Consider the following 15,028-nt stretch of genomic DNA (forward strand, 5'->3'; position numbering starts at 1 on the left):
AATAACCCTGCCGAAGGATCTTTCAACACTGTCACAGGTAAATTATGGGCCATTAATCTCAGGGATAAAAGCAGATATGCATAGATGGAATCTTATCCCCTTTTTAAGTTTAAATTCAAGGATAAATACTATAAAAATGAATATTCTTCCTCGGTTATTGTATCTTTTCTGTACTTTACCGGTGGAGGTGGATGATAATCAATTCAGGGAATGGGACAAATGGATTTCCCGCTTCATTTGGCAAGGAAAGAAACCTAGAATTCGATATAACACCTTACAGTTAGGGAAAGAAGGAGGAGGTATGGTTCTTCCTTGCCTGAGAAATTATTTTTATGCCTCACAGATAACCCCTCTGTTATATTGGTGTAATAGCGAATATAAGGCTAGATGGAAGGAAATAAAATTTGGATTAGTTGACAGTTTTCCTCTACAGGCCTCAATAGCTGACAAAGGATTGATGGCCCAGTTGGAAAAATTTAAAAACAGTTGGATAAATCTTACATTAAAAGTATGGCAGAAGGTGGTTAATTCATGTGGAATTAATAACACGTTAAAACTCTTTAGGTGGTGTGCATATGATACCGAATTCCTTCCCAACAGAGGAGATAAAAGATTTGAGCTATGGATAAAGAAAGGTCTTACAACCTACCTCTCATTTATAGATAAAAGAGTATTACAAAGTTTCCAAATCCTGCAGGACAAACATGGCCTAGAACATAATGACTTTTTTAGGTACCTTCAAGTACGAAACTATGTTAACCAGAGTTGTACAAATACAGACCTATCAACAGTAGAATTAGAATTTTTCAAGATTCTGAATTCGGCTTGCAGTTCAATACCTAGTAAATCAGTTTCTCGATTATATAATGCACTCTCCCATGCTAAAAATGTAAATACACTGTATATTAAAGAGAAGTGGGAGAAAGAAGCGGGGTTGGTACTTTCAGAGGAGGCTTGGGGGAAAATCTGCAGCTTTCAATGGTCCTTGACTAATTCTTTGACTTGGAGAGAACATTGTTGGAAAAACATTATAAGATATTTCAAGACCCCATATCAGGAAAAATATAAAGATACAAACGTGACATGTTGGAGAAGGTGCGGCTCCAAGGAGGCAAATCATTTTCATATTTTCTGGGATTGCCCTAAATTAAGTCTATATTGGGAAGGTATTCATAGAACATTAGTTAAGGTACTTAGATCCCAGATACCTCTGAACTTTGAGACACTCTATTTGGGACATGTATTGTTTCTTGAACAGAAGGAAGATATAAAGTTGCTGCAGGCCCTCTTAGCGGCAAGTAAGAAATCAATCACTAGAAAGTGGCTAAATCCAATACCACCTACATTAGAAGATTGGCACGAAATTATCTTGGAAATATTTAAAATGGAAAAGTTGACTTACTCCCTGAGAATTCAAAAAGAAAAATTTTATCAAATTTGGAATAAATGGATTGAATATATAACCCCAATGCGAGCAGACTTTAGATGACTATCCTAATGATTTATACTGCTCTTCTTATCAACACAGTAATATTGCTAACGTAAGCACCCCAACGCTTAAAGTCAACGCTTACAACAGTGTAGAAAATGCTTAGGAATTCTCTTTCTACATAATAAATTACAGGCTCTCACCTTTCTCAAAAGGGTCCACAGTTGGTGACTCCAAAAGTTTTTTGATGGCACTCACATCATTTACTCTTGCAGCTGAAAACAGAGGTGTCTCAGTGATCCTAGGGGGAGAAAATGGCACAGTGAAGACTTTGGAACATGAGAAACAGAGGCAGGAACACACCATTCGGTTCCCTCATACCTACTCCACCATTTAGCACCAGTTTTCTGCATTAACCACCTGTCCTTCAGTCTTCTTTATAACTAACAGTCTATCAATCTCCACCTTGAATACATTCAGCAACCAAGCTCCTATAGCTCTCTAGAACAGAAAATTCAAAAGGCTTACTACCCACTGTGTTAAGAAATTTCTTCACATCTCTGTCCCGAATTCAAAATGGCAAAGGAGGTCTGGTGAAGATGGCGCCAGTGAACAACGATTCCTCAGGCAACATCTTCCAGCTACTGTCTTCAATTGTTTCATTTCTTCTCCGCCATCTGCTTGCTCTTTTGGTCTTGATTGCATTTCGGAATCTATTGGAGTCTGTGACATGCAGTTTGGAGTTCGATCAAATGATCTAACACTCTGCTGGCCCTGGAGAGGATCAAGAGCTGCCTCATGGAGAAAACTAGAGACGGGGTGGGGGCCATGATTAACTCCATTTTGAGGCGATGAGAAAAACTGAGTTCAGTTCTGACAGGAGGATATTTTCGAAATTATAAGACTTATGTAATTATTGGACTGTATTGTTCTCCTGCAGTTTTCTGTGATTTCTTTCTTGTTGTCAATTGGCAGGCTGGGGTCGGAGTGGGTAATAAGTTAGATTTTTTTGAGAGGGAGGGGTTGAGGATTTGGGGTATGCTGTCCTTGTTGTTTTTTCTGCGTGGGCGATCTTTTTTGTGTGTATGGGTTGGGGGTTTGATATTGTTGTCGCTGTTCTTTACTGCGAGAAAGGGGACTAGGGGTTTGGTACTGTTGTCACTGTTCACTTCCGTGAGAGAGGGTTGGGAGTTTGATGTTATTGTCACTGTTTTTTTGCAAGGGAGGGGATTGGGGTTTAGGGTTCAATGTTCCAGCCACCATTTTCCATGTGGGAGATCTGCTAGCTTTTGTGCGTGGGAGGGGGTGGTGGGGGGGGCGGTTTGAGGCTTGCAAATTTTGTTTCTTTTTCCTTTCTGTGCGGGGAGGGGGCTGATGTCTTTTCTCTTTTCTGTATTTCATGGCTATCTAGAGAAGATGAATATCAGAGCTGCATTGTATATGCAGACTTTGGCAATAAAATGAACCTTTGAACCTTTTCAACTTTTGAATGGATGACCCCTTGTTATAAGATTATCACTCCAGGTAGATAGCCCTGCTAGTGAAATACCAGAGACCCAATCTATTTACTGTCTTCATATAACAAATTTGCCTTCTTAAGAATAAAACTATCAACCCTTTGCTGCAGATCTGCTTAACTGTGAAATTAATGTGGTTGGACCAGGACTGCCTTTTGGTGATGTTCACTCCTAGGAACATGAAGTTCTCAACTCTCTCACCTCAACACAGTTGACGTAGACAAGAGCAAGTGCTCCAAAGTCTTCCCTGAAGTCAATGACCAACGCTTTTGCTTTATTGACATTGAGGAAAAAGTTTTGTTATAGCATCATGTCACTAAGCTCTCTATCTACTTCCTGTACTCATCATTATTTGAGATACGGACACTATGGTGACACTATCTGCAAACACATAGATAGAGTTAGAGCAGAATCTGGCCACAAGGTCTTAAGTGCAGGGAGTAGAGTAGCCATATTCTCTGTAAATATCCTGGATAATTCAATTATTCTGTCTACATCCTCTTGAAGCCTCTCTGTATCCTCATTTACACTCTGTATTTGTATCATCAGGAAACTACAATATATTATCCTTGGTTCCCTAATCCCTGTGGTACGTAACTAGATACAGCCTCTCTATGTAAAAATCGCACATTTCATCTTACTCTGTCACCTGCTGATAGTCCATGCCAGTAATTTACCCCATTCCTACTTACTCTTCAATACACTTAAAATGGTGGAGGAACGCAGCAAATCAGGCAGCATCTATCAAGGGGAAGATGGGTGGGTGGGGGAGGGGAGAATGAAGTAAGAGCTCAGAGGCGATGATTAGAAGAGTTACAGAGCTGCAGAAGGAGGAATCTAATAGCAAAAGGTAATGGACCATGGAAGAAAGGGAAGAAGGAGGTGAACCAGAGGGGTTGATGGGCAGCTGAGGAGAAGAGAAGGGATGAAAGGGTAAACAGAATGGAAAATGGAAAAAGAGAGAAGGGGGATGGTGGAATATACTGCAAGTTAGAAAATACACTCTGTGGCCACTTTATTAGATACAGTACCTTCTATGCCGAATAAAGTGGCCACTGAGTGTAAGTTCAAGGTTTCAAAGGTTTTAAAGGTACATTTAATGTCAGAGAAATGCATACAATATACATCCTACTCATTCACCCGGTATTCAACATACCACAGGCACTCTCTCTCCCTAGTAAGGGAGAAAGAAGTGTCTCCATTTCACATTGAGAGAAGAGACATAACAAGATTCAATGTGTTGTGCATTCTTAGATGCTCTTCTGCACACCACTGCTGTAATGCATGGTTATATGAGTTACAGTCACCTTCCTGTGAGCTTAAACCAGTCTAGCCATTCTTCTCTGATGTGTTTTTATCCCTGGAACTGCTGCTCATTGGATGTCTTTTCTTTTTTTGCACCATTCTCTATAAACTCTGGAGACAGTTGTGTGTGAAAATCCCAGGAGATCAGCAGTTTGAGATATTCAAACCTAACCCGTCTGGCACCAACAGTCAAAGTCACTTAGATCATATTTCTTCCACATTCTGATGTTTGATCTGGACAACAACTGAACTTCTTGACCATGTCTGCATGTTTTTATGCATTGAGTTGCTGCCACATGATTGGCTGATTAGATATTTGCATTAACAAGCAGGTATATTTAATAAAGTGACCACTGAATGTAAATGTTCATGCCATCAGGTTGGAGGCTACCCAGATGGAATATAGGGTGTTGCTCCTCCAATCTGACTTTGCCCTCATTATGACAGTAGAGGAAGCCATGAACAGACATGTCAGTGTCATATTCAGCACATCATTCTCCACAAAAGGAACCTACCACTAAGTACATATTTCCTTCTCCTACCTACTCCACTTTCATAAAAGTCATTCTCTACATGATTCGCTTGCTCACTATTCCCTCCTTGCAGATTTCCCTCCTGGCATTTATCCCTGCAAGCATTATGTGCTTTGCCTCCTCCTTCACCAGCATTCTGAGCCCTAAACATTCTTCCAAGTCACACTTCACCTGCAAGTCTGTTGGAATCATTTGTATCCAGAGCTCACATCAGCGTGACCCAGTGCAGATTGGGAAACATCTTTGTCGAGCTCCTTCACTCTGACCATCGCAAAAGACAGGATCTTCCAGTGGCTATCCATTTAGATTTGATCTCCCATTTGTATTGTGAAATGCCTGTCAAACTTTGCTCTCAATGTCAGTAAGACGAAAAAGCTGATTGTGGACTTCAGGAGGGGTAAGATGAAGGAATACATCCTTCATAGAGGGATCCTCAATCCTCATAGAGGGATCAGAAATGGAGAGAGTGAGCAGTTTCAAGTTCCTGGGTGTCAAGATCTCTGAGGACCTAACCTCGTCCCAACATATCGATGCAGTTATAAAGAAGGCAAGACAGCGACTTTACTTCATTAGGAGTTTGAAAAGATTTGGCATATCAACAAATACACTCAAAAACTTCTATAGGTGTACTGTGGAGAGCATTCTGACAGGCTGCATCACTGGTATGGGTGGGGTGGGGGGGGGGTGGTGAGAGGCTACTGCATAGGACCGAAAGAAGCTGCATAGAGTTGTAAATTTAGTCAGCTCCATTTTGGATACTAGCCTACAAAGTACCCAGGACATCTTCAAGGAGCGGTGTCTCAGAAAGGCAGCGTCCATTATTAAGGACCTCCAGCACTCAGGACACACCCTTTTCTCACCGTTACCATCAGGTAGGACACACAGAAGTCTGAAGGCACACACTCAGCGATTCAGGAACAGCTTCTTCCCCTCTGCCATCCGATTCCTAAATGGACATTGAACCCGTGAACACTACCTCACTTTTTTAATATATATTATTTCTGGGTTTTTTTGCACAATTTTTAATCTATTCAATACACACATAATAGATTTACTTATTTTTTTCCTCTTCTTTGATATTATGTATTGCATTGAACTGCTGCTGTTAAATTAACAAATTTCACAACACATGCCAGTAATAAACCTGATTCTGATTCTCATTTGATTCTGAAAGGCCTCCTGTCATGGCATGTTGAGGCCAAACTCAGGTTGAAAGAGAAACATTTCATATTCCATTTGAGTAGCCTGCAAACTGATGGCACGAATATTGATTTCTCTAATTTCCAGTAATAGGAATTTGTCAACATCTGAGGTCAAAACCTTGCATTAGGACTCAATACAACACTGACAATTCCCTTCTCCCACAGATGCTGCTCAACCCATTGAGTTAATCCATCAGAATGATGCAAAAGAACATTTTTCTCATATACCACCTGACATTTATCAGAATTCCATGTCCACTGGAATTATAAACTGTCAAAAGCATCCCTTTATTTTATCAAAGTTTCTCTTTATTTTGAGTACCCTTCTGTTTTGCAAAAACAAATAGAGTTTATGGAATGCCCTTTTAACTGCAAATCTTTCTTTTCAATTTTGAGTAAAATGACTGAGCAGCAGGTAGCTGCTGCCTCAGGGCTCAATCTTGACCTCTGGTGCTTTCTTTGTGGAGTTTGCATGATCCCATTGTGCCTGTGTCGGTTTACTCTGTGTGCTCCTGTTTCCTCCACCAGCACAAAGACACACTGGTAGGTTAATTATCCACTGTAAATTATCCCTCAGTGCAAATAAGAGGCAAAAGAATCCAATGAGTGTTGATGGGTGTTGGGACAGAAAATATTGCAAGGGTGTAGGGAAATGTTATGAGAGAATGGCATTGGTGGATTTGTTCTGCTGGAAACTGGCATGGCTACCGTTATGTTTTATAACTCCAAAGTATAAATCTAATTTAGAGGAAAAAACGGAGAGTCTGAAATGTGAGTCTAACTTAGGTTTCTACTTTAAGTGAGATGTGCACATATCATGTGGTGGTGTGATGACGTATGCCATTTATGAACTTTTACAGAGAACCTGCAATCAATTATGTAAATGAACAAAGCATGCTTAATCAAACAATATACTTACAATATTACTCAACAATTACCAAAATATTAAACACAGAACACAGCTCCCCGCTTGGCTATAAACTCCATGTCAATAGAGAATGCAACCAACTACTTACATAATACACTAAATAATACAACTACGATACAGAAATCCACTGCATAGTAGGTTTTAAATTGTCCCATTCAGACCTAAAGATTTAATTGTGTGGAAGCTTTATTACTCTTCTGGAATAATATCTTTCCCGACAAGGGGGATCCCTCTGCTTGGCAGGCGAGATTTGTGGCTGTGAAACAATATCAAGTTCTGGGGCCTCTTCCATGGTGGTTGTTGGAGTTGCCTCTGGGACAGGACAATGCAGGCCATTCCCAGGGATGAAAATGCACTGCTCTTGACATCTTCTTGACATGTTGACATCCCGAACAGTGCATGGGAAGCTGCTGCATCAGCTGATCTATCCCAGGCCACCAGGCAAAGCTTCAAGCCAACACTTTCATATTGACCATGCCTAAATGACCAGCATGTAGCTCCTCCAACACTTTAGCTCTCAACTTGGATGACACAACTCTCAATTCCCACATAAGACAACCTTCATCAAGGACAAGTTCATCCCAATTTGATAAAAATGGGGGAAATGGTATTTCTGCCGCATATTCCAGTCATTATGGGTGACCATGTAGGCCTGAACCAGACAGGGTCCTTTCTGGTTTCCATTTGGATCATCTCTAGTGTAATAGGGAGAATTCCAATTTGTGTTAGGGAGAAAACGTCAAGAAGAGTATCCTCTTTTGTAAATTTTTCAGGTATTTTGTTTTCCAAGGGTTATCTGGACATCCTCCAGCATTTCCATGATTGTCCTCCTGAATTTGATCTTTTAATTGTGTCCTTCAAGAAACAGAGCCCATCTCTGTATTCATGCTGCTACTGTTAGTGGAGTATCCTTCTGTGGAATGAAAATGAACACTAGTGGTTGATGGTCAGTAATGAGGGTAAACTCTCTCCCATACAAGTACTGCTTGAAATGTTTTACACTCCAAACCAGACTCAAGGCCTCCCTGTCAATGTGCGTAATGTTTCTCTGTAAACATGATGTTGTTGTTGTTGTTTGTCCTTCGTAGTCGAAGATGACCATGGCTTCAAAGTCAAATGGGAGATTGGTGACTATGGGTGTGGAGGTGACTGATGATATGATGTAAAGACTATGGGGCATTCACTGCCATCATTCATAACATGAGACCTGATTGTATTTATGCCATAAGGCAAAGCATCACAGGCAAGCTTCTCTAGATTATGCAGATCATAATGTGTGAGTACAGTGTCTAACGCCACCATTTCCTTTACCTTTTTGAAGCTAGATACCTCACACTGCTTTGTCCATTGCCATTTCTTCCTGAACTGAGTTCAAGGGGTGAAGCACAGTAGCCAGGTTTAACAGGAACCTGTCATAGTAATTGACAAATCCTTAAAAGGACTGAAACTGTGACACGTCCTTTGGTCTTGTGGTATCCATCATTGCTTGAAATTTCTCAGCACACTTGTGTAATCCTTGTGCATCAATGGTGTGACCACAATAAGTGAGGCTTGGTTTAAAACATTCACACTTGTGTCATGCTCCGAGCCCATAATCTTCTAGCCTTTTTAACAGTCTTTTGAGATTTTGGAAATGCTCCTTGTCTTCTTTACCAGTAACAATGATGCTATCCAGGTAACACTGAGTGCCTGGGCAGCCTTACAGCACCTGGTCCATAGCTTTCTGCCAGAGTACAAGTTCAGATGATACTCCAAAAATAAGCCTTACTATAATGCTAAAGCCCATTGTGAGTGTTTATGGTGAGAAATTCTTTGGACTCTTCTTCCACGTCCATCTGTAGGCCTCCACTTTACTGAAGATGTCCTCTATCCTGGGCAGAAAATATTGATCTACTTTCAGTACTGGGTTAATAGTGAGCTTAAAGTCACCATAAATCCTGACAGACCCATTCTTCTTGGTTATTGGGACCATTGGCATTGCCCGTGGGCTCCACTCAACCCTTAGTGTACTTGACTTAATCAATTCATGTGCTCTAGAAACTTCAGAACCCAACACTCTCCAGCTCCCTGCACAAGCCAGAAGGGCTCGTTGCAGTTACAAATGTTATTCCCACAGGAGTTATCTTTTCTACAGTACAAGTTCTTAGTAGGATATTCACCACCCTCTGACTAAGACATTTTTCCGTATCTCTGTTTTAAGTGGATGCCTCTCTATCCTGAGGCTGTGCCCTCTTGTCCTAGACTCATGGAAAATACCCTTTCCACATCTACTCTGTCTAGGCCTTTCAACATTTGAACAATTTCAATGTGTTCCCCCCCATCAACCTTCTAAATTCCAGTGAGTACAGACCAAGAGCTATCAAATGTTCCTCATATTATAGCCCTTTCAGTCCCGGAACATCCCTGTGAACCTCCTCTGAACCCTCTCCAATGTCAGCAAAGCTTTTCTTAGATGAGGAGACCAAAACTGTTCACAATACTCAAGGTGAGACCTCACCAATGCCTTATAAAGCCTCAGCATCACATCCCCGTTCTTGTATTCTAGACCTCTTGAAATGAATGCTAACTTTGCATTTGTCTTCCTCACCACAGATTCTACCTACAGGTTAACCTTTAGGGGATTCTCAGATTTTTGGATTTCATCCCATTTAGAAACTAGGTTGGACATTTATTTCTTCTACCAAAATGTATGAACATGCATTTTTCAACATTGTATTTCATTTGCCACTTTCTTGCCCATTTTCCTAATCTCTCTAAGTCCTTCTGCAGCCTACCTGTTTCCTCAACACGACCTAGCCCTCCACCAATCTTGGTACCATCTGCAAACTTGCCAACAAAGCCATCTATTCCATCATCTAAATCATTGATATACAGCATAAAAAGCAGTCCCAACACCAACTCCTATGGAACACCACTAGTCACTGGCACAAGGATCCTTTTATTCCCATTCGCTGCTTCCTATCAATTAGCCAATGCTCTAACCTTGCCAGCAACTTTCCTGTAATACCATGGTCTCTAAACTTGGTAAGCAGACTCATGTGTGGCACCCTGTCAAAGGTTTTCTGAAAGTCTAAGTATACAACCCACTTCTTTCCTTTTATCTATCCTACTTGTAATCTCCTCAAAGAATATCAACAGGTTCGTCAGGCAAAATTTTCCCTTAAGGAAACCATGCTGACTTTTTCCTATCTTGTCCTGTGTTAGCAAGTACTCCATAACCTCATCCTTAACAATTGACTCCAACGTCTTCCCAACCACTGAGGCCAGGCTAACTGGTCTATAATTTCCTTTCTGCTGCCTTCCTCCTTTCTTAAAAAGTGGAGTGACATTTGCAATTTTTCAGTCCTCTGGCACCATGCCAGAGTTCAATGATTTTGAAAGATTATTACTATTGCCTCCACAATCTCTACTGCTACCTCTTTAATAACCCTCGGGGGTTCATCTGGTCCAGGTGACTTATGAACCCTTAGGTCTTTCAGCTTTTTGAGCACCTTCTCCCTTGCACTCACTTCTCTTCCCTCACACCCTTCAACATCTGGGCACACTGCTAATGTCTTCCATTGTAAATACTGATGCAAAATACTCATTTATTTCATCTGCCATCTCCTTGTCCCCCATTATTACTTCTCCAGCCTGATTTTCTAGCAGTCCTATATCCACTCTCATCTCTCTTTTATTTCTTTACATATTTGAAAAAGCTTTTACTATCCACTTTGATATTGTTTGTTAGCTTGCTTTCATATTTCATCTTTTCCCTCCTAATGAATTTTAGTTGCTCTCTGTAGGTTTTTAAAAGCTTCCCAATCCTATATCTTCTCGCTGATTTTTGCTTTGCTGTATGCCCTATCTTTTGCTTTTACATTAGCTTTGACTTCCCTTGTCAGCCACAATTGTATTATTTTGCCATTTCACTATTTCTTCATTCTTGGAATACATCCATTCTGCATCTTTCTCATTTTTCCCAGAAACTCATGCCATTGCTACTCTGCTGTCATCCCTGCCAACATCTCTTTCCAATTTACTTTGGCCTTTTTTTTATATATAAGTGAGAGTAAGAGTTCGGCAAGGACTAGAAGGGTTGAGATGGCCTGTTTCCGTGCTGTAATTCTTACGTGGTTATATGGTTAATTTCTTTTATTCAACTCAACATCAGATTTTACCTTCTCCCTATCAAATTTCCAATTAAACTCCATCATATTGTGATCACTGCCTCCTAAGGGTTCTTTTACATTAAGCTCCCTAATCACCTCCGGTTCGCTACATTAACACCCAATCCAGTATAACTGATCCCCTAGAAGGATCAATGACAAACTGCTCTAAAAAGCCATCTCTTAGGCATTCAAAAAACTCACTCTCTTCAGATCCATTTCCAATTTGATTTTCCCAATCGAGCTGCATATTGAAATCTCCCATGACTATCATAACATTGCCCTTTTGACTCGCCTTTTCTATTTCCTGTTATAATCAGTGGTCCACATCCCAGCTTCTGTTGGGAGCCCTTATATAACTGCCATCAGGGTCCTTTTACCCTTGCACTTTCCTAACTCACCCCACAAGGATTCAATATCTTCTGATCTTATGTCACATCTTTCTACTGATTTGATGCCATTCTTTACCAGCGGAGCCACAACACCCCTTCTGCTTACCTTCCTATCCCTCCGATACAACATGTAATTATGAACATTTAGCTCCACTACAACCATCCTTCAGCCAGGATTCAGCAATAGCCACAACTTCCTACCTGACAATTTGTAATAGTGCAACAAGATCATCCACCTTATTTGTTATACTCCGTGCAGAGAGATACAACACTTTTGAGTACTGTATTTGCTACCTTTTTGATTCTGTATGCCTAATGCTCTGATATGCATCATGCTGGCTGCAATTGTCTCCTATCATCTGCCTGCCCTTCCTGACAGTCTGACTGCATGCTATCTTTGCTTTTTTACCATCTATCCTATCCGGGTCCTTTCATTCTGGTTCCCACCCCCCAGCCAAATTAGTTTAAACCCTCCCCAACAGGTCAAACAAACCTGCCCACAAGAATATTGGTCCCCCTTGGGTTCAGGTACAACCCGTCACTTTTGAACAGGTCATACCTCCCCCAGAAGAGATCCCAGTGATACAAGAACCTGAAGCCCCGCTCCTTGCACCAGCTTCTGGGCCAAGCATTCAACTCATCCTGTTTCTACCCTCACTGGCACATGGCACAGGCAGCAATCCAGAAATTACTACCCAGAAGATCCTGCTTCTCAGCTTTCTACCTAGCTCTCTAAATTCTCTTTTCAGGATCTCTTTGCTTTTCCTTTCTATATCAGTGATACCAAGACATTTGGCTGCTCTCACTCCCTCCCCAAAATATTGAGGACACGATCCAAGACGTCCCTGACCCTGACACCTAAGAGGCAACATACCATCCAGGTGTCCTCTTCACATCCACTGAATCTCCTGTCTGTTCCTTGACTATTGAGTCTCCTATCACTATTGCTCCCCTCTTCTCCCTCTTTCCCTTCTGCACCACGGACCTATGCCAGTAACCTGGTCTCTGTGGCATTCCCTGGAATGTCATCCCCCACAACAGTATCCAAAACGGTACACTTATTATTGAAAGGAATGGCCACGGGATGCTCTGCGCTAACTGCCTAGTCATATTTCCCTTTCTACTGACAGTCACCCAGCTCCTCACCTCCTGCAACTTCGGGGTGACTATTTCCGTGTAACGCTGATCGATTATCTCTCACTCTCCCGTACAGGCTGAAGGTCATCCAGCTGCTGCTCCAGATCCCTAACACAGTCTTCAAGGAGATGCAGCTAGATGCACTTCACACGTATGTAGTTCCCTGGGAGACTCTGGGTCTCCTAGGACTCTAACATCTGGCATGAAGAACACATAACAGCCATTTACTATACTAGGTACAGTAAGAGAGAAAAAAAGGAATCTTAAGATAAACTTACCCAGAGGTAATGCCTCTTTCGACCTGAAGCCTCCTTTGAGCCAAAGCCTGACACTCCTACTCTTACCACTGGCCTACGTCCAACAATGGCTGCCCCAATTGTCCCTTCTGTACTTTTAAATAAGCGCCACCAACCCGTGAGAAACCTCATTGCTGTGGTCTGCTCCTGCCACTGCTTGAGCCATCAGAATGAGCCTGAATGCCCATGAAATTCTCCTTTTAAACTTCACCACTGTGACCTGTTCCCTGCACTGATTGGGCCATCAGTTCTTGTAACATGGCTGGCTGCTAAATATCAACTACATGCTCGGCAGAATGAGACTCTGGGCCAGGAGCAAAAGGGAAACAAGACAACTGAAGAACAAGCACTGCCCTTGAACAAACATACAGTATCCTCAAGTGTTACATAACCTGGTGCACCTCCTTCTCCACCCCCAACCCCCATCATACACACAATTATGTTACAGAGTACATTGAAAGCAGAGGTTCTTGTTTAGTAAGGATATCAAAGGTTACCAGGAGAAGGAGGTTGGGAGGGATAATAAATCAGCAAATCAACCATGATCAAATGGCTTGAGCAAATAGATTCAATGGTCTTATGCTCTTATGTCACCTAACATAAGCTCCAACCATACTGTCCTATTAGGACCCCTCACTGCATCCTGCCATATCAGGTAGCCATCCTATTACATACAGTACCTATATAATGACACATACTCATGCTTCACTGCTATCCTGTTATCCCATTATAGAACACCATCCCATTATAGAACATCCATGACAAAACTTACATTATGCATCCTCTAATTACACATATCCCTGTTGCAAAGCTTCCACTACCATACCCACATTGCAAACAGCTCATGCTAGATATATGCTGGAAGTCTCCTTGGGCAATCATTCAGTTTGACAATGACCTAAGTACCTGTGCCACTTCCGACAAAGCAGTGCCCCCAACTTGGTACAAACTCACTGTTGGACCATCACCACTCACCACCTCAGGATGTCCGTCATCAGTTCACCTAGGACTTTTCAATTTAGAAATAGAGCAATGTACTGTGTAAGGACTTCTGCTGGGAACTCAGGGAGACAAACTGCTGGTTAGACTCCAAAGGTGTCACAATTTATCAAATGTGAGTTTGGCCACCAACCATTGAGCCACCACAGATATTTGTCTTCATTCGGTGTCTACCTTTGCCCCATTTCCAGCAGCAATCGGAACTATAGACACTGTAAGATTTCAGACCCTCTCTCATACACAGGGAAAGAATCAGTGTTTAGCTCTCACCTCTTCTGCTGTAGCCCATGAAGCTTGCTGATTCTCTCCTCCCATGCAATCCCTGGTTGGAGTTTCAACATGAGCTTGTTGACCCAGCTGGAGGCGGACCACTTTCCGCTTTCTGAGAGAAATCCCAACATCTTTGCTGGTTACCACCAACTCTTCTGTTATAATCTGGAATGAATGATTATCAGGAGGCACTAAAGTAAAAGAATCCTTTAGTAAAAGTAAAAAGTAAAAGTAAAAGTCATCAATGTCCTTGAAGTTGGCAAGAAATTGCTGTGAACCTTCTCCTGTGTAGGACCCACATACACTCTGGTCGAGACTTGTACTGCATTCACTTCATGACTTAACCCTTTATCCACTAGACAATGAAAAAAACAGAGAAAGGTGATACTTGCCACATGCAGAAAATGAGGCTTCATGCAAAGTGAAGTCAAAGAGTAGCTATACAGTTTGAGGTGAGGGAGTACCTCTCCCTGTCCTGTGCTTGTTCAAAGACAGGTTTGCACAGCCCCTTTAAGAAGACACTAAAGAAGTTTGTAAGAGAGCAGCTGACTTGTGATGGTCACTCCTACTGAAAACGTAGCCACAACAGCCAGGAGATTTTTTTTTTTGCTTTTGGCAAACTATGATGCTGCAGAGTGATTAGTTGGCAAGGGAATGAGGGTCAAGTGTAGATCTCACAGTTTTTGCTGGGCAATGGTGTATCACAAGATGACAAGACTCCCAACGACAAATACAAACAATTAGTTCTACTGAATGTTTCGTTTAGTGCAGTTTGTCCACAACACTGCAACTTGTTACCACCTGGAACAGCCGTGCTAAATAGCACTGATGGTTTTAAGGTGAAGGCAGGTAATGATCATAAGATTGTAAGA

At 41.7% G+C, this 15,028-nt stretch overlaps 1 protein-coding gene across 2 annotated transcripts in view; it reads right to left on the reverse strand.

The window, feature by feature from the left end:
* LOC134336478 (transient receptor potential cation channel subfamily V member 6-like) overlaps positions 1 to 14,735 on the reverse strand; it is a 110,106-nt gene extending 95,371 nt beyond the window's left edge. Inside the window, exons 1-2 of one of the 2 annotated variants that reach the window (XM_063030742.1) lie at positions 14,157 to 14,735; positions 1,633 to 1,730 (exon numbers count right to left, since the gene is read on the reverse strand). In XM_063030742.1, the coding sequence (XP_062886812.1) occupies positions 1,633 to 1,730; positions 14,157 to 14,287 (229 nt within the window). In that variant the 5' untranslated portion in view covers positions 14,288 to 14,735. Of the gene's footprint in view, positions 1 to 1,632; positions 1,731 to 7,002; positions 7,044 to 14,156 lie in introns of those variants that run through there. The other variant, XM_063030743.1, reaches the window with a different exon arrangement.
* Positions 14,736 to 15,028: the final 293 nt, after the last annotated feature.

The sequence above is a fragment of the Mobula hypostoma genome, chromosome 22, assembly GCF_963921235.1.
Source record: "Mobula hypostoma chromosome 22, sMobHyp1.1, whole genome shotgun sequence".
NCBI classification, from domain to species: Eukaryota; Metazoa; Chordata; class Chondrichthyes; order Myliobatiformes; family Myliobatidae; genus Mobula; species Mobula hypostoma.